General features: G+C 33.0%; 1 protein-coding gene across 8 annotated transcripts in view; it reads left to right on the top strand.

Annotated features, from left to right (window-relative positions):
• Positions 1-26,124, top strand: part of RTKN2 (rhotekin 2) — an 81,406-nt gene that overhangs the window by 1,056 nt on the left and 54,226 nt on the right. For 6 of the 8 annotated variants that reach the window (XM_082717838.1, XM_082717837.1, XM_082717840.1 and 3 more), the window contains exons 2-5: positions 5,475-5,671; positions 17,813-17,871; positions 23,124-23,177; positions 24,507-24,624. In XM_082717838.1, coding sequence (XP_082573964.1) covers positions 5,475-5,671; positions 17,813-17,871; positions 23,124-23,177; positions 24,507-24,624 — 428 coding nt within the window. Of the gene's footprint in view, positions 1-5,474; positions 5,672-14,120; positions 14,210-17,812; positions 17,872-23,123; positions 23,178-24,506; positions 24,625-26,124 lie in introns of those variants that run through there. The other 2 variants (XM_082717834.1, XM_082717835.1) reach the window with 2 other exon arrangements.

The following is a 26,124-nucleotide window of genomic DNA, read 5'->3' as shown; positions in this document are numbered from 1 at the left end:
AAGCAAGACATTAAGAATCATTATGCAGAAAAGTCCAACTCCTTTATTAGTAATGCTGTTTTATGCCAGCATTTTCAAAATTTCAAACATTTTAATGTAAAATACTTCTTTTCTGTCCTTTCCTTTATGTACTTTGGCTGTCCCGATTGTTAACAAAATCTTGATTGCTAGTGAACTGGCAATCTGTGGAAGTTCTTGTGTGCGTTGCATAGGTGTTTGTATAGTGGTTTGAGTATATTTATTTAGTTGTGTGCAGCAGTAATATTTAGGAATTATACGAAAGAAGAGGATAAGGTCATGAAAGAAGTTTAGCTACGTGGAATGAAAATAAATAATTATACACAAGGGCTGGATTATTTTCATGTGAGAAGGTACAGTATTTAATGATTTCTTAGGCAGCAAGAAAAGCAAATAATAAGAGTTGTGGAATTCCTTGTTAGGATCTTGAATAAAAATTGCAAAATAGTAATAGGTTTCAACCTAATATTGAGGGTCAGTAAGAGAATTTTATGTTTGACTAACTGAATTTTTATTTGCTGTTTTTCCTTTGATATTAATGAACCTGCCATCTATTAGGCAAAAATTCCTGGGTGGTCAAATACTAGTGAAACACCTCTGTTCAAACCTTGGAGTCACCTGTGAGTACACACAGTATTGGCTATGGAGTCAGATTAAGGTCAAATCCAACTCTGCTTGTTATACAACTTTGAATAACTTATCTGTCTTTTCTAAGTCCTTAGTTTTCACAGTTGTAAAATGGGTAAGATGCTTATCTTGGAAAGTTACTATGAGTTGAGAACCTCTTTAAAATACTTAGGATATTACCTAACACTCAGAATATACTTGAGAGAAAACTGTTTTCTTACCATCTCTTTTCCCATTCATCTGAGATGTTGGGGCAGCCACCTAGATTTTCTTACAAATATTTAAACTTTAGAAAAATAAGATTAAGATGTAATGCTATTGGTGCCAGCAGGCTGGATCAGAGGACCCAGAATGGGGTCCCATAGGACTAGCTAAGAATGTCCTTAACTTCTTGCAGGATGGAAATCTCATCTGAGCCCATAAGAGGTTAAAGAGTTTATTGAAGATAGAGAGCAGATATGGATGAATGCTCAGGAAACTCAGAAAAGGAGCATGAGTCTTGTCTTAGTTTGGGGTCTGGGGATTTTTATTGAGGATAACGGTGTGGTGTATGTGTCCTCTCAGGCAACCAGGAACCAGTTAGAACAAGGACGAGGACCCAAGTGTTATTGCTTGGAGCCCGGGTGGAGGAGCTGAGGGGGGTCTTGGCGTCAAGATGTCTAGTGCTGGTGGTCTGGAATACACATATGGTAGATTCCTCCAGTCATTCTCATCTGGTTCTTTCTTGGATGTTATCTGTTCTAGAGAAATCTTGAACTCCTTGACCCTTACAAGGAGGACATACACTATTTGCATTATAAGGCATGTGTAAAGTGGGGTGTGGGTCAAGTCCTAGCAAGAATAGAAGCAGGAAAAAAAGCAAAAGACAGATTTTAATAGAGTTCTTCAGTTTCCCGATCTCATTATGTCATTTCACCAAAGTAAATGTATATAGAAATACGAATTTAAGAATTCTTTCTCTAATGCCATTTCCTAGAATGACCACTATTAACAATTCCCAGATTTTTTTCTCTACATAAACAATTCTTAAAATAACATGCAGTATCTTTTAGAAGAAGGATATATGCTGTAAATACTCATTTGCAGTCCTTTTCATCATGGTCTCTTAGTACCATTATGTAGGTAATAATTTCTATCTGGATTACTACAGTTGTCTTATTAGCAGCCCAACTTCATTTTTTTTTTAAAAAGTCTGTGCTTAATTTCAACACTAAGGCCATTTTCTTTGGACTTCCTTTCTCCCCTTCTAGCTCCTCAAAACTAGTATCTTTCTGTTTTCTACGTAATCTAGATTTGCACTTTTAAGACCTTTTCCTGTTTCATTTTTAGCCTTGGTCTGTCCATTTATTTTTATCAGTCTGACTTTAGATACTTACATGATCAGGACAGTGCCATAAGCTTCATTTGACTTGATTACAAGGAAACTCTTGTTTAGAAAATTGAAGAAGAAATGGCAAAAGGAAGGCTTTTCCCCCATTCTTCGCTCTTTCTGGAGACTTGCTTTCTGACATTTCTAAGAAGGATGGGTATACGCTTTTGTCTTGGGTCCTACTCAGTCTTGACTCTGCTATTATGGTTGAGGCAGCAGCAATAGGGATTTAATCTCCATCCTGTTACACTTTGGGGCTCAGTCTGTGCCCTCATTACAAGATCATTGTTCTCACTGTGGATAACATCAACTATTACCCCAGGAGCACTTTGTACCCCTTACTAACTAAAATTAAGTTCTTTGACTCCATAAAGACTTTCTTGGCTAGAGTAATATCACTTAACCAGAGAGTTTTTTTCTGTGTGTGAAGTATAGATGTATACTAAAGTTGCGGAGACCACAAAACTAGTAACACCATAGCTTTTTTTTTTTTTTTTAAACACCAGTACATTCTAAAGTGTACATACTCTTAATTCATCTCACTTATGTCAGCCCTCCCAGATCCACATTCGCTCACTGTAGAATAGGGGAGGTAAACTAGTTTACTATGAATGTTAATTTGGCTGGGTTAGGGATCAGTGAACTTTTTCTGTAAAAGAACAAGGTAGGTAAATATTTTCAGCTTTGTGAGTGAGCCACATGGTCTTAGTTGAAACTACTCAACTCTGCCATGGTACTTGAAAGTAGCCTTAGATAATACAAATGGTCGTGACTGTGCCCCAGTACAAGTTTATCTACAAAAAGACTAGCATTGACTGGGCAATAGTTTGCTGATCCCTGCTCTAAAGGATAGATTTTTAATGTTAATTTATTAGATACATATCATTTCCTTAATGATTATTTAACCTTACAAATAAGGTGATTTAAAAAAGAAGCCCTAACTTTGCATTTCATTTCTGCACTATTTCCCAAGCCTCTATAATTTTATAGTCTTTATTAAGTGATGAAGAGAAGACCATCTTGATTTATAAGATGGAAACCCTAGAAGCCCAAACTGATTCTTTAACGTGTTTGTGGCCACCTACTGGTTCCTTAAGGTTGTTGCAACTCTCCAGATTGCTATGGAATTTCAAGTACTGCCGCAGTGGGTCTTTACCCTGGCTGTACATTGAATCACCAGAGGAACTTCAAAGAAAAAACAGAAAAACAGCAGCAACAAAAACTCGGGCTCCACCTCCAGAGAGTCTAATTGTTTTTTGGTGGGTGAGTCTTAACTTAGGTACTTTTATAAGGCCCTTCCCCTATTAGAGGTGATTCTAATATGCAGCCAGCTTTAAGAACTGTTCTGCTGGTTCAGCTGGCTGCCTCACACTATTAAAAAGCAAAATTGAATTTAATGGTAGCAGATGGTATTTGTTTGTATTTGAGTTGTAGGGTAAAGCTATTCATCCTGGCTTCACGTTGTTCCCTGCATAAACTCTCCAATACTAACCAGCCTGCCAGAGCTTATCTCTATAGACATATGGGTCACATGGATAATTCTTATAATTAATTATTAATTACATTAAAGAAGAATTTACTTCAAGACTGACAAAGTCATAAAAAGATGAAACAGAATTGTTGAAATTCAGCTATGTGTAAAGAACGAAAACCAGCAAATGACTACATTTATATAATATACCAGTTTTGAGTTCTACTACTGGAGAAGGTTTTTATGTGGTAATTACATGATGTAATTACATAAAGTAATTAAACAGATCTGTTCTTCTGCATGCAAATAGTGCATTTGACTGATTTGGATAGACAAGTCATCTGCTACAGCTTCTCTTTTAGGGTACTTTTCATAGACTTGCTCTCCTGACTTTTAGTTTTCTTTTGAAAAGATTGTCTTTTGAATATCTGGAACTTCCGTTATTATATTCCATTTACATTTTTGATACAGATTTTGATCCAATTAAAAGGTAAATTATAACATTTATTTTTTACCGCAGAAGCCAAGACTTCTACTTTTAGAAATAGACATACTGGACCATTATTATGTTGATAGTATAGTTAAAGAGTATCCAATGATTTATAATTTTTTTTAAAAGCCACTGTGAATTAAATCAAAATAATATGTTGGAGTTTATAGAATTTTAATGTTACATGTATAAATTGTGTATAGAACCAGGCCATTACATGATAATTGTATGGAATAAAAGACTTTCAGAACTAAAGTGATATAGTAGTTTCATGATGACTCTTAAAACTAAAGTAAACAGGGCGCCTGGGTGGCTGAGTCAATTAAGTCCTCTGCCTTCAGCTCTGGTCATAATCCCAGAGTACTGGGATTAAGTCCCACATTGGTGCTCCCTGCTCAGTAGGGAGCCTGCTTCTCCCTCTCCTCCCTGCTCCTGTTTTCTCTGTCACTATCTGTCTCTCTCTCTCTCTCAAATAAATAAAATCTTTAAAAAAAAAAACTAAAGTAAACATATCCAAAAATCTATTCTAAATCTCTGTTCCATCCAATAGCTAAAAGCTTCTGACATTTTCTGGACACAGTGCTTTCACTCTTGCTTCTGAGATTTTATTTACATTGCTTACCATAGCCACTAAAACTTAGTCCCTTTTCCAGCATCTTCTCCTTTAGAAAATCTTACCTTGGTTAATTCAGTGTCATCAACCATATCTTTCCATCCCACAATACAACATATATAATATGTGCATATGCTATAATGTTTACATTAGTTACTGTATTATTGTATTCGTTTCCTGAGGTTATTCTTTAACAAATGACCCAAACTGGGTGGCTTTAGACAGTAGAAATTTATTCTCTCATTGTTCTGGGGTCCGGAAGTATGAAATCAAGGTACCCACCTACAGGCCCATATTCCTGCTAAGGGCTGTGGGAAGAATTTTTCTCTTGCCCTTTCCAGCTTCCTTTTGTTGCCTGGTGGTCCTTTGCTTGTAGACTCATTACTCCCATCTCTGCTTTAGTCTTTGCGTGTAATCTCTCTGAGAATGTCTCTTTTCTTCATGTGGGTTTCCTATAAGGACACCAGTCATTGGGTTTGGGTTCATACTATTACAGTTTGACTTCATCTTAACTAATTACATTCGTAAAACTGTATATCCGAATAAGGTCACATTCTGCAGTTCTAGGAGGACAGGAGTATTTGGGAGACATTATTCAAACTTGTGAAATTATGCTAAGAATATGTAATGTTTCTCACCCCCATTTCTGTTCTGTTTCTCTACTAGATTGTAAAAACTTCCTAATAAAATAAAGGTTTTGCAAAGAGCATTATCAATAGCTATATAATTTGTGCTATTATACATTAAAAGTTTGTCACTTTCCCAATATGTTACAACATTAAAATGATGTCTAGTATGTTTTCCATCTATTGGGGTAAAAAGAAATATTATAATTCTGAATTTTTGCTATCTTTCAAGAATACTTTTCTCTCTCTCTTTTTTAAAGGATTGCAGCATTCAAGAAAAAATAGATTTAGAAATTCGAATGCGAGAAGGAATATGGAAACTCCTTTCTCTGAGCACTCAGAAAGACCAGATCTTGCATGCAGTTAAGAATCTCATGGTATGCAATGCTCGAATAATGGCATACACATCGGAGCTACAGAAATTAGAAGAACAGATTGCAAATCAGACTGGAAGATGGTTAGTAGCATATTTTTCCTATGGCTTTTAATATACTCAAGTATTTGAATAAGAACACAATATAATTTAATTTTAATGTCAAATGTCAAATCATCAAAGCTTTTAAAAAATAAATACACCAAAGTATTTTGGTGTATTTTGTCAAAGTACTTTGGTACAAAGTATTTTGATGTATTTTGGTGTATTTTGTCAGTAGAACTCCGAATAAAATTAATATTATAGTAGCAGTTTTCCCTTGGCAGTTTTACTGTGTCCCAGATTATGAAGTGAAATGGTTAAGAAGCAAGAGCTGAGAGAATATTTTAAAAAGGACGAAGACTGGAGCTCCTGGGAGGCTTAGTTGGTTAAGCCTCTGACTCTTGATTTCAGTTCCGATCAGGATCTCAAGGTTGTGAGAATGAGCATTGCCTTAGGCTCCACACTCAGTGGAAGTCTGCTTGAGATTCTCTCCCTCTCTTTCTGCCTCCCCCATCTTTATCTCTCTCCCAAATGATAAATGACTAAATCTTTTTTTTAGAAAAAGGACCAAGACTGATAGCTGAGTATATAGAAATGTGAATTTTTTTAAAAAGTTGCTTAAAAATGCTAATAAAGAGGTGTTAGCTGAGAGTAATGGAAGCTTAGGTGTAAAAATTGAAATGCACACTCCTTTCATATGGTGAATATAAGTCCTCAAGAGGCAAACAATTTACCCAAGGACATGTCACTGGCCAGTGACAGAAACTAACCGAGAGGTTGCTTAGGATTTGCTAAATATCTTCTGGTCCTTGTTCTCTTGGTTACTCTGTTTCCATTTTGGATCAGGTCTAGGATTTGTGTATGAAATTTACATTCTATCCCATTTACAATGCCAACTCTTCTTGAATCTAAGAATGGACTTAAATTTGATTTCTTTTCTAATGTAAATGGTCTTACGTCACCCATTGCTGATCAGTCTTAAAGCTCTAGCACTAGTGAAGAATTTCTTTTTATACCGTAATGGCCATTGTGCTGTTCACAGGGTACCTCCATTAAATGCTTGAAAAATAAGATAAAAAACACAGGTTACAGAAAGAGATTTTTATAAAAATGAAATGTTGATGAGATGATGATACAATAAACACTTGTGGACAAAGTCACTAATATTTGCTGTACTGCTTTTGGACCACCTCAGTTCCTTTATTACAGTTGGCAAGATAATATTTACATTTTGAAAATTAAGGTTATATTAAAAACCCAATCTGATACTTTTTATATAATTATTATTATAACAAATGTGAAATAATTTTCATTATTTTTTATCCCTGACATTATAAGATGAAATTATTCTTACGTCGTAATTTAAGAAAACATTTTTTCAGATGGACATACCTTGGTTTAAGTCAGTGCCTTTCAAAACTGGATCACATAAATCACTGAGAGTACATAAATATGTCTCAGGATATATACAAAGCCATAGGATAAATATGGCATATCTTCTTTATATCCATGAGTTTTTAAGATAAAACATGAGAAATTAGGAACTGTGGTATAATTTGCATTATTCTGTTCACAGAGCTGTATGTGCTCCGCCATTCCTTTTTAAGGACTTTTTGTCCGGAGAGAGCCGTTTCAGTGGAATGGTTTAAGAAGCACTGGTTTAAGTACAGGGTGGGACTAAACACTTGCTATTATATCATCTCTCACATTGCAGGAAATACTCTTCTGGATATCAGTGTCCTCCACATTTATGTTCTGTACATATTTTTAGTGAATTGTGAATTGACCATTTTCTTAATTTGGTAGTATGACTTTTCTAAAGTTACTGATTTATAAAAATGTTAAATAAACTTAATCCTTATTGAAGTGATAGAAGAAAGATAGGAAGAAATATTTGACTCAACTGGAAATGTGTATGATTTTCAGTTTCTTTAGGGATTATCTTCATTAGATGAAAATAGCTTTGCTGCTATACATGCATATTTATATTTGATCATAATTCCTATAAAAATTGTCTCCCTTAATTATAAAATTATTTCTTTAAAGAAATCTGAATGTTCTCTATGAATTCTTTTATTTACAATTCCACTTTGTTTGGTGCAGATGTAACCTGATGTCACTATCAAATATAACTGGAAATTTCATAAAAATGATCTAGATAGTAAGGAGAGTCTTACGATGGTTTTTCAGTTTCTGGAATTAACTTATGGAAATTATGCCATTTGATTAGTTGGTCAAATATTTACTGACTAGTACTTGTACAACATTATTAAGTACTGTGTTGGTGTATACAAATTCAAAGAACAGAATTTGTCAAAATATGAGAACATTTGTATGTTCAGCAGTCAAATATTTAACCTTTAGAGGCTCAGAGTTCTTTTCCTTAGCTTAGTTTTGATAGTCTTTCAGGTAGAAAAATGCTTCATTTTTTACATGGCTACCATAGTTAAAATGGCGTTTTAATGAGTCTACCGCCTACCTCTAATCTAGTTTAGTCTACCTTCTCTAAAATTTTATTATAAAATATAAAAAAATTAATGCAGCTAGGCTTTGTCAAAGAAGAATTAAGTCAGTATGAAATGGCAAACTTGAGGAAGATCTGATGAAAGAATAAAATCTGAATCTTCTAGATTTTGGAGGATGGATAGAGTTTGGTTGGGTGAGTGAGAGGAAAGCAGCATTCCAAGAAAGAAAAATAGCAAAATAAAAGCTCAGGGTGAAAGAGGATAATGAATTATTTAAGAGTAGTGACAAGATGTGTTTGGTTGAGGCTCAAGACGAAGCTGAAGTTGAAAAGCAAGGGAGAAACAAGATTCAGGAACTTGTTGTTAACTGACAGATTTCCAGGTGCCACATATTTTGTTAAGGTGTGCACAAATATCATGTTATACACTGGGAGAGCTATAAACCTCTATTAAAGAGTAGTCAAATGGGACTTTGCAATATTAGATAACTGTTTCAAAGGACACACAGTGAGTACGTGGCTAGGACATGAACCCAGATGAGCCCAAAATTTGAGGACTCCTCACCCCTGTAGGAAGTTACTGGGTGTTAACTGACAGCCTTCTAGGTGCCAGATAATTGTGCTAAGGTGTCCCGCAAACTGAGAGGTACAAACCTCTTTTTTTTTTTTTTTTAAGATATTATTTGTCAGAGAGAGAGAGGGAGAGCAAGCGAGCACAGGCAGACAGAATGGCAGGCAGAGGCAGAGGGAGAAGCAGGCTTCCCACTGAGCAAGGAGCCTGATGTGGGACTCGATCCCAGGACACTGGAATCGTGACCTGAGCCGAAGGCAGCTGACTAACCAACTGAGTCACCCAGGTGTCCCTACAAACCTCTTTTTAAACTTCCCAGCATTCTTTTTGTCACATTCATGCCTGTTCTTAAGTTCTGACTTTCATTGGCCTCTATGCTTGCCATGTTTGTCGAGTATTATTCCTTACTTTGTTCAGGTTTTTTAGTCAACTTTTTAATATGAAATTTCATATGTAAAAAAGTAGTAAGAACAGTATGATAAAAATTGTAAAGTAGTATATTCTCTACCTAGATGGATCAGTTGGTAGTTCACTATATAGGTTCATCTATTCTCTCTTCTGTTTTTGTATTATATGTACAAATATAGACATGCATACATATACATTTTTCTTTTTTTGTATTGATCCATTTAAAAATAATTTGCAGTCAACATGGCATGTACATCTCAATGGTTCTAAAAGCAAATAATCTGCTACATAGCCAAAATGTAATGATCATATGTAAAAAATTAACAATAATTCCATAGTAGTCATCTAATACTCAGTCTGAATTCACTTTCAGCTAGTTGTAAAAAGAAAATCCTTTGCAGTGTTTTTTCCCAGACCAGAATTCAGTTAAGGGTGATGTAGTACTAGAGTCCTGGTTCCCTTTAATAGTGAATGGTATTTTGAAATCAAGATCTGGGCACTGGGTGTTCCCATTGTTACTTGAGATCATTGCTTTTAGACCTTTTTAGTAGACATAGCTGTGGGAGAGATTTTTTTAAAAAGTTAGGTGTTTACATTGATATTTGTAGGTTTTTGTTTTCTTAAATTATTTTGTATTTATCATTTTTCTCATTCTGAAAAACTTAATTCCTAATAACAGTAATCTACTTCCTTATTTGTTTAATAATATGATTATATAAAGTAGTTTCATAATTTTAATATTAATATGATTACTGACAGAAAACCCAGCTAGGCAAGTTCAGCATTTCTTTGCTGTTCTTTCCCAACATATGGAAATTATGAGATTTTCCAACATACAAGAATGTTGAAAGAATTGTACAGTGAAAACTCATATATCCACCACCTAGATTCTACAATTAATACTTTAACTACATTTGTTTTATTCTAAATTCATTCTTCTTTTCATCCATCAATTCATCTTATTATTTGTGATGCACTTCAAAGAAAGTTCTTTGTGTGCGTCTATGTACATGCCAGCATGTATACATTCCTGTGGATAAAAACGGGAGACCATGATTAAAAATTACTTATTTTTTTTCCTTTCTCAACAGTTACTAGTTTCATAAACAGAGTCATCTATTGTTTCATTTTGAATTTGCCTTTTTCTTTGTACTTCTTGGATACATCCTGTTTCTTTTTCTCCAGCTCTCAATTAGTAGTACCTACCTTTGTCCCCCACTCTCCAAGGCAAGCATTGTTAACTGATTTTTTTTCCACCATAGGTTTTGCCTGTTCTAGAACTTAATATAAATGGACTTGCTAGTATGTACTCTGCTTCTTCCTTCAGCATAATACTTTTAAGATTCATTATGTGACTAGTGATTTGCTCCTTTTTATTGATCAGTAGTATTCCCCTGTATGAATGTATCATGGTGCCACTCCCTTGTAGTGTTGAGTTTTCTCTAATTTCTTTTCTCCTTTGGTTGCCTGCTAGTCTTTTTAGGTAGTTGTTTTTTAAGTAGTTTTCCCAGATTTTATATTGTTTTCTGTGGGAAACAGAAGAGGGAGAGGTAGGGTTTTTCTAATATGAGATACTTGGACGTTACCAAAAGAGGAATTCATTTTATATCTTGATCAAACCGATTTTTATTTTTTATATTTTAAGGAATATTTTGTAATCTCTTAATATAGTCAATTTTCATAACTTTCATGGGCTTTTAAAGTTATATTTCTTTTTACCATAATACAAAATTTAATACATGTGTTCAAAGATCTATGTTATTAATTGTTTTTAAAGTATTCTATAGGGATTCCTGGGAGGCTCAGTTGGTTAAGCATCTGCCTTGGGTTCAAGTCATGATCTCAGTGTCCTGGGAGATGATCTAGCCGCACATGGGGCTCCCTGCTCTCAGGAAGTCCGCTTCTCTTTCTCCCTCTACCTCTCCCCAAGCTGTGCGCTCTCTATCCCTCAGTCTCTCTCTCTTTCAAATAAATAAATAAGATCTTAAAAAAGCATAGTCTTCTATGGCCTTGCTTATTGAAGACCACTTTAACTGTCTTGGACTGTAGGTTGAGATATTTGTTATTAAGATTTTTCTGTCTTGGGACACCTGGGTGGCTCAGTGGGTTAAAACCTCTGTCTTCGGCTCAGGTCATGATCTCAGGGTCCTGAGATGGAGCTCCGCATCGGGCTCTCTGCTCTGCCTGCCTGTCTGCCTGCTTGTGATCTCTGTCTGTCAAATAAATAAATAAAAATCTTAAGAAAAAAAAAGATTTTCTGTCTTACCGCTTGTATATCTGATACTTTCTGTTTTATGAAACATTTGATATCTTTGCACTTAATTTCATACTTGTTGTCAGTTGTGGTCTTTAGTATTATAAATGTCCTTTTATTGCTGTTGTTTCATAGTGGCTTTTTTAGACTTGAATTCTGGAGTTGCCTGTTAACAAGATCATAACCCCAGGCATTCTTAGTGTTTGCATTTGTTTTGTTTATCTTTGTGCATCTCTTTTATTTTAACCTTTATGAATCACTTTGTAGGAGGTGTGTTTCCTGTGTTCAGCCCAGAGTCAGATTTTACATTATGAGCTTATCTGAAAATCCTTTGGTGGGGGGGGGGGTGCTAAGCCTATTTCCATTTATATTACTGATGTAATTGATTTTTAGCTTTGTCATATTCTTTTATGTTATGTTAACTTATGTATTTATAATTGTGCTTTGTCTTTTAGTGTTTGGTCTATCTTCTCTGCTCTTTTTAATTTTTTTTTTTTTAATTTAAGATGAGTTTTATTGGTTATGGTAGTTATTGGAACTTTATATTAAAACAAAACAAAACAAAACAAAACAAAATCCTGGGATGCCTGGGTGGCTCAGTTGGTTAAGCAGCTGCCTTCAGCTCAGGTCATGATCCCAACATCCTGGGATCGAGTCCCACATCGGGCTCCTTGCTCGGTGGGGAGCCTGCTTCTCCCTCTGCCTCTGCTGCCACTCTGCCTGCCTGTGCTCTCTCTCTCTCTGGCAAATAAATAAATAAAACCTTTAAAAAAAAAAAAACAAAAAAAACAAAGCCTACGTACTGGTAACTTCATAATGACTTTAGCTCTTTTTTCCCCTGACTTAGGCTTTTACTATTTTGTTTTTCTACTTTAAATGAAATCATTTCCTTTCATTTATCATCTGTGGGGAGATCAGTGAACTTATTTTTCCATTTTTTCCTTCTCTATCTTTCTATTTTGTTTTGGTTTAGTATTACTATTATTTTCTAAGCTTTGTTCGTCTTTGGTTGAGTAGTTAATATATACATGCTAATCTTGTAATTGTGTCTTACCTTTGTTTTAGTCTTTGATCTACTATTAAATATGTATAATGTTCACTAACTTTCCTTTTGTTGTAGTTTCTAAAATCATCTAGTAGATTTCTCAATGTGAGTATAGCTTTCTTCACATTCTTTTATGTTTAAAATGCTTTCCTTTAGTGTTTGAACTTCAAAAGCACAGGTTGGCTGTATGCAAAATCCTTGGTCAATGTTTTCTTCCCTGGAGTTTCTTAAAAACCTCACTCCCCTGTTGTCTTATCAAAAATTCTAATGTCTAATTTTCTTTCCCTTGTAAATGACTTAGTCCTTTTTGTCTAGAGGCAGAAAGTCTGATAATTTTATTGGGGTAGGTTTAAAGGATGAGCATTTTGGCTCACTTAGGACTCTTTCAATATGTAGATTCAGTCCATTTATTTTAAGACAGTTTTCCTGGAGTTAAAGCCTCTAGAATAAGGCATTAAGTGTCTCATTAACTTTGTTTTTATTATCTAAGGATGCCAATTACACATAAGTTGGCTCTTCTTTGCCTGTCTTCTATGTCTATCACTTTCTCTTTGATGTTTTTAAAGTTTTTATATCATTTTTTTGTCTTTTGACTCTTTCATTCTCACCCACTGTTTCTCTTAACATATTTTTAATTTTATGTCTTCATCCTTGGCACTTTGTATTTTACTCATCATTTCAGAAATGATTTTGTTTTATTTTTTACAGTTTCTTTTTTCTTACCTCTTTCTCTCTCTCTTTTTTTTTTTTTCATATTTACCTATTGTTTGTCCCTTACTAGTCTGAGATCTAAAGATTTCAGATTCCTCACTTCTTTCTTATTAGTAATAGCTTATTTAACTGCTCTTAATTCATTTTGGAATATTGTGTTTTTGTTCCTTTATTTTTTTGGAGAGTGGTTGATAGGCATATTTTTATCAGCTGTAGCATTTTGACTCCTCCTACTTTTGTTTTATAGTAGCTTTCTATGGAAGTTTAGGTCCTTTTTCTTTGATCCCTAGTTAAGTATGCAGGATATAGAGTTTTCCCGGACCAACTGATAATGGGTGGGTAGAGGAGCTTACTTATTTTTTGTTTGTTTGTTTGTCTAACAGTATTTTCAATTATTGGCACTCCAAAGAGCAGTTTCTTTAATAAATGATGCCTTTGAGATGTTGGTTAGTTGGTTTCCTGATTTTTTAAAAAATATTATTTTGTTTTTTAAGGCTTTTAACTTCAGTTGCTTTCTTCTTCTTCTGAGGGTACTGCTGCTGCTGCTGCTTTTTTCTTCATGGGCATACCTTGAAAGGATACCTCTTTCATTGTGTGTCTGTCTTTCCATAAGTCTAATAACTTCTGAACAAGAATTCTTTAGCAGTCCCTTACAACTATCTATAGGAATCAGGGATAAGGTATCATTCAGGTCTTGTATCCATTGTCTTTTCTTCTAGGAGAGATCACAAGTTGGTTTTGTGTTTTGCAGTGGGTACTCCAGGAGTTGACTTTGATGGTTTCAGTTGTCAATTTCTCCACTTATATGTAAATAGAACATTGTTGTAGTCTCTGTTTTCTAGTTATGCTGTGACGTATGGGCTATAGGTGATTTTATTTGCTTTCCTGTTGATATAAAAGCTTTTGTAAGATACCTGAAGAAATTCAGATTTAGCCACCATTATCTTACAGGAGCTGGGAAGTCATACTCTGATTACTTTAACAAATGTTTTAATGCCTCTTCCACCTAAGCTTCAAGTTAAATATTGAGACCAAGAAAATAAATACAAACTAATCCTTGTTTGTGTGACATTTCTAAGAATGACATAGAATATATTTAAAATATTACTTCATTCAGTACCTATGTGGTAAGTAGATATTTCTCCTATTTTACATATGATGATGCTGAGGCTAAGAGATTAACAGCAACTCTTTAGCATAACTAGTTTTTGATGGTAGGAATCAGACCTAAGATTTAGACTGAATCTACTAAATACTCCTTCCTTCTTTCAGTGGCCACATATATTTCACTTCATTCAGTATTCACTAAATTTTTGTTGAGTATCTTACAATATACTGAGCTGTATACCAGGTACTAGTGATTCAGCAGTGAACAACATAGATGAAAAAATCCCTATGCTTATAGAGTGTACATTCAAGTAATAATATTCCCTCCTTTCCCAACCTGCCAATGTATTTCTTGTCTTAACTTCTGAAATACTTTATTTGGTTTTATAAAAATGCTATTAGTCAAAGTAATTTGTAGCGCCTAATTATGTATATCATTCAACATAATTGTGCTTTTAATAATGCCACACTAAACAGTTTCTTATAATCCAGTTGCCTAATATATTGCTTAAATACTAATAAACTGAAAAAAGAGGAAGTATAGATAGCAAATGAGAATTGTGTACTCCTGGCATTAGAACATGGTATATCAAAGACAGAGCTGATTTTATTTTTTAAACTTTATATTATTTTATGTCTGTTGAGTCTGTTATGTCAGAGTTTAAAATAGAAACCTCATCTTCCCAATTTAAGATACTTATGAAGTTATTAATTTTATACTACATAACTTAAGATGTTTAAAATTCCACATTAAGCTCTTCTGAATGTCTGAGTTTTCACCCATTTGTATGAGTTTAAGGATTTTATAACCTGCTTCCAAATAATAGAATCCCAGTTAGAATTCTCTTAATACTTCATGAAGAAAATATAAAATACTTTCATAATTGTTCAATTTCTCATTAAACCTTGTTAATTTTGGCAAATAAATTCTATTTTAAATTCCGGTATTGAAAAATATAAAATAGGATAATCTATACTTAGCAATTTTAAATACAGATTTTTGAGCAACAAAATGGTTGATTGGCACCCTCTGTTGGTCATTTTGTTTACCTACAGGCAGAAATTAAGTAATAAGATAAAATTAAAAGTCTTTAATATTTTTGTCTCTTTCTCTTAAATTAGCAGTTACAAGTCTCATCATAATAATGCTCTAAACTGGATTTATAAGAAGAAGGTACACTACTATTTTGCTGTGCCTCTGTTTGGATAATTTTGTGGTTATTTGCTTTTTCCTCAGGCTGGCTCTCTAATTGTAGCATTTAGAATTGGCATTAACATTGCAGATTTTCAAACAAGTATTTATTTAACTGTAGCAAACTATTAGCTACAGTAGCACATTATTAAACAGAGAATGTTTAACAATTTTATTGTCAATTTGGATTAATTAGAAAAACATCACATTTTAGTACCCTAAATAACAGTTTGAAGAGTTATTTGAATTGAAGATAATTCAGGCTTCAGCAAAATGAGGCTGAATTAGTTCAATGTGTCTCTCATTTTTTTTAAAAAGACTTAATTATTCTGTAAGATTATATGATAAAATGGGTTTATATTATAGTTTGATAAAATGGGTTTATATTATAGTTTGATAATATTTATCTATAATAGCTTTGTTGGCTGGCCCTGGAAATGCCTATGCAAGTAAATTATAATTATAGGGAAGAAAGCTGTACTCTGCCATGTGGTTGAATCCTTAAGGGGGAATTTTTTTTTTTTTTTTTAGTAAATTTTCAACAAGTGTGCTTTGGTGGTTCTTATATTTCAGAATTTCACTTACCTGCCAAAGCCTCACAGTTAATCCAATTTAGTAATATCTAATGGATCTCAACTTTAGCATAATCTATCACTTTTTCCATAAAACTCAAGTTACTCACCATATTAGAGCTTTCTTATATTTCTTCACTGAAATAAGCATTTTAAGAATTTATATTATTCATTGCTCATATAGAAGTGTTTTTAGAAATATTACTTACAAATGCCAGCCAACTGTATATATATATTGTATTTCTTATACCAATTTGAGGAAATTGAGATTTGTGTTTGATTTCTAGTGTGCCTTATAGCAGGCTATTCAACTGAACTTTTCCTCTGTGATCAACTAACTAATAAGCAAGCTAATGTTCTCCAACTTGACAAACTAAACTGGAGTATAAAATATTGAACTAGGCTCTTAAAATTTATGATTCAATGAAACATTATTTTTAATCAATGAATACTTTTATTTTTCACTTAGTGAATTTCCTATATTAACTTAAATACTAATGTGACCACAAAGCAATTAGATAGGATCCTGAGAAATTTATGGCTTTAAGTCTAATACATTACTTTAGTTATACCTCATATGTAGTTCTATAAATACTATACACATGTCTTATGTAAGTTTATCAACTTAAGTACATCAGTATATTATTTTAGCTCATATGGAATATATTTCGCCTAAAATGCTTACATGCCTAATCCAGTAAGAGAGTAAGAGAAGTAGACTGATATATTGTCTTTAAGTTTTGATGTAAGAAAAAAGAATATCTGTGTAGTCTTTTTAACTTGCCTACTGAAACGCAATGAGATGGTGTCATACTCTTCTGAAAATTAGTTGCATTTCAGAATCCCACCCAACCTTTCTCCAAAAGCTCTCTTAGAATCAAATAGTATTCAGATGAAAAGTTTTTATCTTAGCACATTATTTGAAGTACCTAATTAAATTGGCCAGTAGTTAATTAACTAGCCAAATTAAGTGGAGACCCCCCCCCCCCAAAATGCAAAGCAGAATACTCTGAGAAATATTGCTCCGGAAATGTAATGCTAATTTCTACATGCGGGATATTAGGAAATAAGGTATTAGAAAAATATTCAAGGGTCAGAGTGATTTGATTTACCAGGAGATAAGTATTTTGAATTTTTTAAAATGGTAATAGTATATTCTAAAGTCAGATCTTGTTGGAATCTCTTATATACCAAGAATTTTACTTGAGAGTTTTTTCCTATTGTCATGACAGTGTTTTACTCCATATTTTTTTTCTTTCTGTGAGCCACTCCCATCCTTTAGTTCCTGAGTTAATTTATTGTTTTAATATTTGTTTTGAGTTTCAAAGAATGATATATATTACTGCATATAAATATACAGCACAGAATAATTTTTTTGGTTTTTATAAAGGTTTTTTATTTAGGTTTTTATAAAGATAAAATACTCCTGAGCAGCAAGTTTATGGTTGGGAAGCTCTCTAGCTTTTTCAGGCAACTATAATCTGGTAAGATAGAAATGTGATTTATGAAATGGTGAGCCTAGGTATTATACATCCTGGGACCTGAACAAATACTGCACATCTTACTTATAAATTAAGTGTTCACGGAAGGCTTTCATTGTAGGGTAAGCCAGTATATATAATCATCATGGAATGTAAAGATTATATGAAAAATGAAAGAGAGTGCTTCTATATATTTCTCTTAAAGGCAGCTAGTTGTTGCCTAAACATCGTGAAATTTGAGTGAAGTAGTTATATTAACTGGAAATTATTGTGCATGGATATGTGTGTGTTTTTAATATTTAAGAATTTGTGAAAGATTGTTAAGACATTGCTTACTAGAAAAGATCTTTGTTTCATTAGGTTTTTTTCTTTTGACAGTGATATGAATTTTGAAAGTAAAGAACGAACCGCTTGTAAAGGAAAGATTGCCATATCAGGTATGCTGTAGATGGATTGTTTTTACATTGCTGGATAAATTCTATTACATACCTTCTTAGCATTGGTGGGGTTTTGATGCCCTGAGTCCATTTCTTTCCTTCATTTTATTTTGCATAACTTCTATCTATATTTGTTCTAAAACACTGTTTTCATCATTATGATGTAAATTTATGTAAGATTTTACAGTTTGAGAAAGCTCTTTGATGTGTATTTTATATATTCAGTGCAGTTTTGTGAAATAGGTAGGATAGTTCTCTTTTCTAGACGCAGAGGTTAAACGACTTCCTGTAAGTGGTTGAGCTGAGCTACAACCTCACATCTTTGACTCTCCATTCCTTTTCTGGTCAGAAGTTTCAATAACATTTCTAATGTTTGTCCAGGCTAGAAATTCCTTGAGGGTTGGAACCTTGGTTTGTTGTTTGTTTGTTTGTTTGTTTTTGTTCATTATTGTATACCCTGAAGCTAATGCAGTGCTTACACATAGTAATTACTCATTGGACATTGATTGGATGGATGACTGCTTCTTGTTTTTCATAGGGTGAAAACCAAACTTTCCCCCACAAGTTTTCCATTCTGACCCAACTATTTTTCTAACCATATCTACCTCTCTTGACATAAACTGTCTGCTTAGCCAGACATTTCTCTCCCTGTTCTGTCAATACATTGCCTGCTTCTGACACCCAATTAGCTCTTGAAATAACTATATTATCTTCAGGATCTGTTTGCTCATCTATAAAGCCTTCCCTGTTATCATTCCAGCTGGAAATGTTTTCTTTCTTTGAATTCCTAACACAGATAGGAGACCCTTTACCACTAGATGGCACTTATGCTGTGTTGTCTCAGTTTCTCCAAAGTGTTAAGGAAACTAGACAGTGGTTAGAGATAGCACAGATTGAAGTGAACACAGGCTGACTCGTGTATACTAGTTAGATAATGTACCTTTTACAAATATTATCTCATCAGTACATTTTGGGAACAACAGACCTCCATAAGCCCTTAAGTCATAACTAACTTGTTTCATGGCCAAAAGCCTTGTTCTCTTAGCTCCAGGGTACATGCTGCTACATTTCAGGCTCTCTTGCCCAAGGAACTGTTTTTAGGAATGTCTTTACAGATAAACAGAATTCTCATGCAGGCAAGATAGATCTGAATTTTACAGGATGTAATTGTCCTAAGTCGTAGGAATTGCCCTCAGCAAAAAATTCTACGGTAAAGTAACTGAACTATATAAAATCTGTTGCTTGTTTTATAGTTATTTATATTCATGTTTTCATCTTTCCAATTATAAGACTGCAATAAAACATGTTTTATTCCTCCTTGTATGCTTTTGATGCTAAACACAGCACCTTTACATAGCAGTTGTACACTATGTTCAATACATTTTAATGTGAATAAATAAAATATTTGAGATCTTTAAGGGAGATTATCTAAAAATATTTAAACATAATCCTCCATTTCATCTTCTGATTTAGTGTCACTAAGTACAAGTGAGATGTTAAATTACTGTTGAAGACTAAAATGACATGATGGGGTTAACATCTAATGCCATAATAGTTTATTCGCTACAGCAATTCATATTAACATTTACTGCACATTTAGAAGAGTACTTAAGTAAAAGCATTTAAAGTGAAAGAAAAAGGTGATTTTCCTGACCACAAGTACTCAAGTATAGAAATTTTTGCATGTGTTCCTTCTTTCCAAAAGATAATTTTAAATTAAGGAACTGGAAGCCTCAGAAAATGGACTACATATGTAATTTCTCTTCATCTTTACTTTGGCTTAATTATATTTTATCTGTGTGTTTGTAAAAAATAAAAACAAAATTAAAACTAATTCAGCTTTATAAATCCATTTTCTTTTGACATTGGGAGATGACTTTTGTTTTGGTTAAAATGAGTATTTGCAACAAAGTTTCCGAATGTTCTGAGATTACATTGATTACTGGGTGATACCTGGGTTTGGAACCATTTCTAGCTTCACCATTCATGGCCAGGTCCTTATAAAAATAAAAAGATAATTCAGGTATATCCTGATCATTCTTACTAAATGTCAAATAATTGTATTGTGGCAATTGTCTCAGCTTATTCATTGACTACTAATTCAATAGCTAAAGCCAAATCAGTTCATAATGTGCCTCAGTTTTTATTTTTGAAAATGCTGGAAAGACTTTTTAGGAGTTGACAGCCTCAAGTTAGCCATTGTATTATGTATGTCTCTTTCAGTTTATCATAAAAGTGTCAATGAAGACATAAAAAGAGACAAAGGTAAGAGCACTGTCAGCTAAAACCTAGTCAACCATTTGTAAGAATCTGGAAGGAATTTCTACTATCTGAAGGTGAATTAAAAATCATAGTTGCTAAGAAGCATTTCCTTTGTCATCTGAACAGTACCTGACTACCTGGGAAATAGACAAGAAATGTGTGCCTTCTCTTGAGGATTTGATATAGGTACGCATGGGAAAAGGCAAGGTTTTCCCATAGGCTATTGGTATATAGCAGAGGAAGTCATGGTTCATGTTCCTCCCAAGATAGTGTAAATAGTCAGTACCACCCTAATAGGACAAGAACAGCTGTGAACAAGAACAGTTGTGAAATGAAATGAGTCAGCAATTGTGGTCAAGCAAGAAGCAGGCTTTTTGACAGGGTATCAGCCAAGTCATAATTATGAAACAATAAAGGCAATCGCATTAAAATTAAGGGCAAAGGACAATAGGAAAAATATCTATTGTTATCAATGTAATTTTGATACAATTTAAGAAATTGTAGCTAAAATAGCAAGAGTGAAAGATGAAACTGCTGAAATAGAAATAGAGGAACTGAATACTGTTTTAAAACAATAGATTGCAAACCTAGAATATCTAAGGAAATTTACTGAAACACTATTTGAACTAAAGAAGAATTCAGTAGGGGCGCCTGGGTAGCTCAGTGGGTTAAGCCTCTGCCTTCGGCTCAGGTCATGATCTCAGGGTTCTGGGATTGAGTCCTGTATCTGGCTCTCTGCTCTGCAGGGAGACTGCTTCCCCTTTTCTCTGTGCCTGCCTCTCTGCCTACTTGTGATCTCTCCCTGTCAAATAAATAAAATCTTAAAAAAAAAAAAAGAATTCAGTAAAAATGGCTAGATTCAAGGTAAATATACAAAAAGTGGTAAGCTGTCAAAGCCGACAATATTTGGTTAGAAAATATGGCAAAAAGATCTCTTTTACAAGAAAAACAACAAAAAACAAAAATATTAAATAGCCAAGAATAACCTTAGTAAAGATGTAAGGGTAACTGTGTTGTGCTACTGTATATATTGACAGAATATTATAAAGTTACCAGTTCTCAAATTAATTTGGATAATAGAATTCTAATAAAACATTTTGGAGGAATTTGGACAACATACTTCTAAAATTCACATGAAGAAATTAGCAACTGAGAATAAGATGTTTTGGAAGGATATATTTCTAGCAAATGGTAAAGTATACTATAAAGATTAAGTATAATAGTATGATACTGCTATTAGGATAGACAGTAACTGTTAAGTGGATTCAATTAGATCTGTAAAGCATATAGCCAAAGGACAGATACTTACTCAGGATGACATATATGATAAATATCCACTGAATCATTTAATGAATGAGGAAAGGAAGGCCTATTATATACACAAAAGGGGCTGGAACAATTATTCTTATAAGAAGAATGTTTATATTTTTATTTCACATACCCCAAAACTCTCACGTAGATGAAATAATGATATATTTTTATTTATACTTTATATTTTATTTTAGGTCATGGGTACAAACATTCACTGAACTATTGATATATGTATTAACATTTTTCTTGTTAATGAAGAAAATACAAATCTAAACAAATCTTGTCAATTGGCTATTAAATTAGTAAATATTTAAAAAATTGTGGTTAGATGAGATATATATAAAGTGTTAAGCCGAGCACATGTAGAGAGCCCAATAAGTAATATTTTTTAATCAAAACTGCTAAGGCAGAAGTGGCAAGGGCACTCATACATACATATCTGGTTGGATGGGTAAGGATGAAAGAGTATTATAAAGCTTTTCTAGAAAGGAAATTAGAAATAGGCGTTAAGAACCTTAAAAAGGATTCTAAACTAATCAAAGTGTAGACAAAGAATCATAGGACCTAAAATGAAGCAAAACATATATGTAGCCAAGCAGCTTATGTTCATAAAGATTTGTAATTATTAGAAAGTGGCATAATTAATAGGTATGAAAATACTACATATCAACATCCTAAGTGTAATAGGGAAGTGTCTTAAACAGAGCAATTCTCCACAAAGGTTTGAGATATTTATACTGTGAGTAATTGAAACTAATTTCACTTTATCATTGAGCTTTCTACTGTGCTATGTTTTAATTCATACATCTTAATCTAGTTGGTAGAACTTTGATTCTCTGAAAATATATAGATACCACTAGAATGTCAGAGGAAAATTGTTAAACTAGTATTAAAAGTAAAGGAAAGAATGGAGGAAACTAGGAAAGAAAAATTTTGACTATGCCAAAGGTCTAGATTAACATCTGGAATAAGGATCATTAACACATTTACTTTAAGGTTTGAAGAATGTGTGAATGAGAGAAGATAGATTTTCATCACTTTTAGAACATATGCCCTTTTCTTGGTCTCGAAGAAGGAATGCATTATTCTTTTTAGTTTTATTTCTTAAAGGAAATGCTGTAGTTGGTAACATGAATATACAAAGATCTGCAAATTCTTTTGTAGACAAGTTAAATCTTCTTAATGGAAAGATTTGGATCTGTTTGTCACTAACAATGATCTTAGACAAATCACTTAATTTTCTTCATCTTTAAAGTTTGCGTAATGGAAGTACTGACATCATTTCTACCTACTATTTTATGATTTTAAAATGTATTTAACTACATTTGTTGCTACTGGTTATCTAAAATAGAAATTCAACTATTTCATCTATTTCAGAAACATAAATCACAAAATGAAAATGTTATGGCATAAGCTTATTACAGACCTTACTTAATAATTTCTTGAGTAATAGTTGGCAGGGTTTTTTAGTAAATTATTTAAATAACTGTAACATATTTTATATTCCTAGCCTAAGCTATTTTTGAGAAAATATTGCCCATGTTAGAATATTTAAATAATAAATTTTATATTGACTTTAATGGTCGGAATCCATTATGGAATTCAGAAGTTCATTTCACTCTAAGAAATGAAATTTATCAAGATTATTACTTGTCATTTCTTTTTCTCCTCCTCCATAGATATTCGAATACCACTAATGTGGAAAGACTCTGATCACTTCAGCAATAAGGAACGTATGTATGATTTTAATTTATATTTGAAATATTTTCTTTAGGGTGTAGTAAATTTGTGATTACTGGGAGAAAAAGCTGCTTCCACACTGAAATAAATTGATGTCATTAGGCAGAATAAGCCATATCTTGCTGAACCGTGCTTTTTCCTATTTTTAGTACAAATATGTTATAATTGCTTGATACTAATTAAGATAATGCCTATCTAGTGTACTTTTAGTTGTTGACTGGAACCTATGCAAGGACTGTAACAGGTTGTGGGGAAGGGAAGTGTATAACAAAAGAAAATGTGCAAGGAGTAAAGGTAAAGGCAGTATTTCTTTTTGACCAGAATCTGGGTGATCTTTTCTGCCTTGTTTTGTTACTTCAGATTATTTTACAGGGTGTCAGAGTGAAGGGTTTTTAGCTTGATCTGGTTTTTTTCCCCTTCAGCATTTTATGGCTTTATATAGATTTCACAAATCCATGTATTGCTTAGGTCATAGAAATTAACCTCAAATGATTTCTAGCTGTTACAGGCAAAGCGGAAAAGATATGATAATCCTTTATCTTTCTTGTCTATTGTGATAGCTTTGTTCCTCATAGTTTAAAAACTGAATCATATTGAGCATAATTAGTTTTATATGAAGAATCCAAAATCAGGTTAGTATATTTGTTATTCAATTAGGAAATATAATTTACTTTACAAAGGAGTACATGTGGGGATTAAGCATATCTTTCTGATTACTATAGAGAATAAGTTTTTTTGAAAAGCTACATTTTCTCAATAATGAGGTTTTAGACCTTTAATCACCCAATGCTTTTTAAAAAGTCACCAAATTAAAAGGCTCATCAACTATGTTTTTTGTGTTTGCATGTCTATTTTTTATTGTTTTTGTGGTTTCCTCCCTTGCTGTCAATTTGGTGGGAAATGTTTTGCTGTTGTTAGCATGCCTGCCCCTAACGTCTTATAATAGAAAACTTCTTGAATAGACTTGGAAACCAGAATGGCAGAGGTAATAGTATATATATAATAATAAGTTGGCAATTAATAAAAACCTAAAGAGTTTCTAGGAATAAAATTTATTAATATGGTGCTTGCTGTAAGCTGCTGAGAGGTCTGTATTTTCAGCTTTATTTTTCGATACTCCTTAGTTTAATTGCTTTGTTCTGGTTGGAAAAGGTGTTAACATATACTGCCAGAGCAGGCCTTATAAAAAGTTAACGATTACAGTGTAACATACATGAAAATGAGACTCAATTAACAAATATTTGTGCTAACTTGTCATTTCCAAGTAGATTTTAACATGGTATAGGCATGATTCATCTCATGGAGCATTCTTTTTTCCCTAGGATCACAGCAGTACGCCATTTTCTGTTTGTTCAAAATGGGAGCTGAAGTTTTTGATACTGACATGGTGATTGTGGATAAAACTATCACAGATCTATGTTTTGAAAATGTAACTATATTGTAAGTATGTTTAAGTCTCCAGAGAATAAGAACAGTTTAAATTCTACCTTTAAAGGAATGCAAAATTATTAGGTGTTTAGATTATTTTTGAAGCATTAAGATCTTTAAATGTTTAAATTGATTTTGAAAATTACTTTATTCAGAAGCAGCCCATTTTAGCATTTGAAATTTTTCAATGTAAATTAAAATGAAATCATATAATGTTAGTAGTAAATATTTGACTCATTGGATATGATAAATTTTTATTCATTTTTGTGAACATGTACAGTTTCATTATTAACCAAACTATGAATACAATGAAATCTCATAACATTATTTTATATTGAGTGAATTTGGGCATAAAACAGTTCTTACATCTCATATAGGATATTTAGTTAGAGAAATGCTAAAATAGTTATAACTTTATTTATAAGATAGTCCTGAAATATGTACCATAGGGAAAACACTTTGGTAAAATTTCGACACGTTCTTTTTCTTACATTGTACTTCTTTCAAGTACTCCCAAACAGTAAAATATGGGGTGATCCTTAGGGCTGTTTTTATTGCCCCTGCTCTTTTATAGGCTCATTTTGTTGTGGTCATAATACAGAAGGAACTCCTCAGGTAGCCATAGAAATCATTTTCAACTAACATAAGTTTTTCCTGGCCTCTTCTGGAGTTTCCACTAGCCAAAATCAGTGTGTGATTTGTATTTCTTTGAGGGTTTCAAAAACACTGTCTTTGTATCTAAATATTAATAGCTACTTAACTATTAAAATAAAACTGAATATACATGGTTTTTGCCATTTTCAGCTGTGGAGCTAAACAGTTGAGATTGGAGAGTAGTTTTGCCACTCACATAACATTAGAAAAAACTATTGCAGACCATGTTTTGTGGCTTCTGTCTAGTATCCCATAAATAATTGTGTAGCACAGAAAAATAAAATGCATTGTTCTGAGTTATTAGCCATTGTTCAGGCATTCTTACAAATTATTGAACCACAGGAATTTATTTAGGATCCTCAAAATATCACCAAATGCTTACTTACATAATTGAAACTAAAAGAGTAATTTTCCTTGCTTATCTAACTACCTTTATCTCCATAACCAACTTTCCCTAGTGCATTATTTTCTACCAAAACTGTCCTGTTAATGGGCTCTTTTCTTCACATCACTTTGCTATTGTTTGTTTTTACCACAAAGACAAAAATCATAATTTTTTTCATTGAGAGAGCAATGCAAGTTACTTGGGAAGACACCACATGATTTATAATTTTTAAAAAATTCTGTAAATATTTTAAATAGTTCCGAAAATAGCTGATGACAAATGTTCTAAATGTTGTTTTAAAAATGTGCTTTTGTTAAGATTGTTTTTAATAAGTATTCAATATTTATGAATCTCTGGTTTTTCTCTAAATATTGACATTTGTTAGTCATTACTAGGAGTCCTGTATGTTTAAAGGTTGCCAAGTAAACTATAAAAATATCTGGGAGGTATTTCTTGGATGTATCCAAAGTATA

Source organism: Mustela nivalis (assembly GCF_964662115.1).
Source record: "Mustela nivalis genome assembly, chromosome: 2".
In the NCBI taxonomy this organism is placed as follows: Eukaryota; Metazoa; Chordata; class Mammalia; order Carnivora; family Mustelidae; genus Mustela; species Mustela nivalis.
This window is presented reverse-complemented; position numbering and strand designations above follow the sequence as displayed.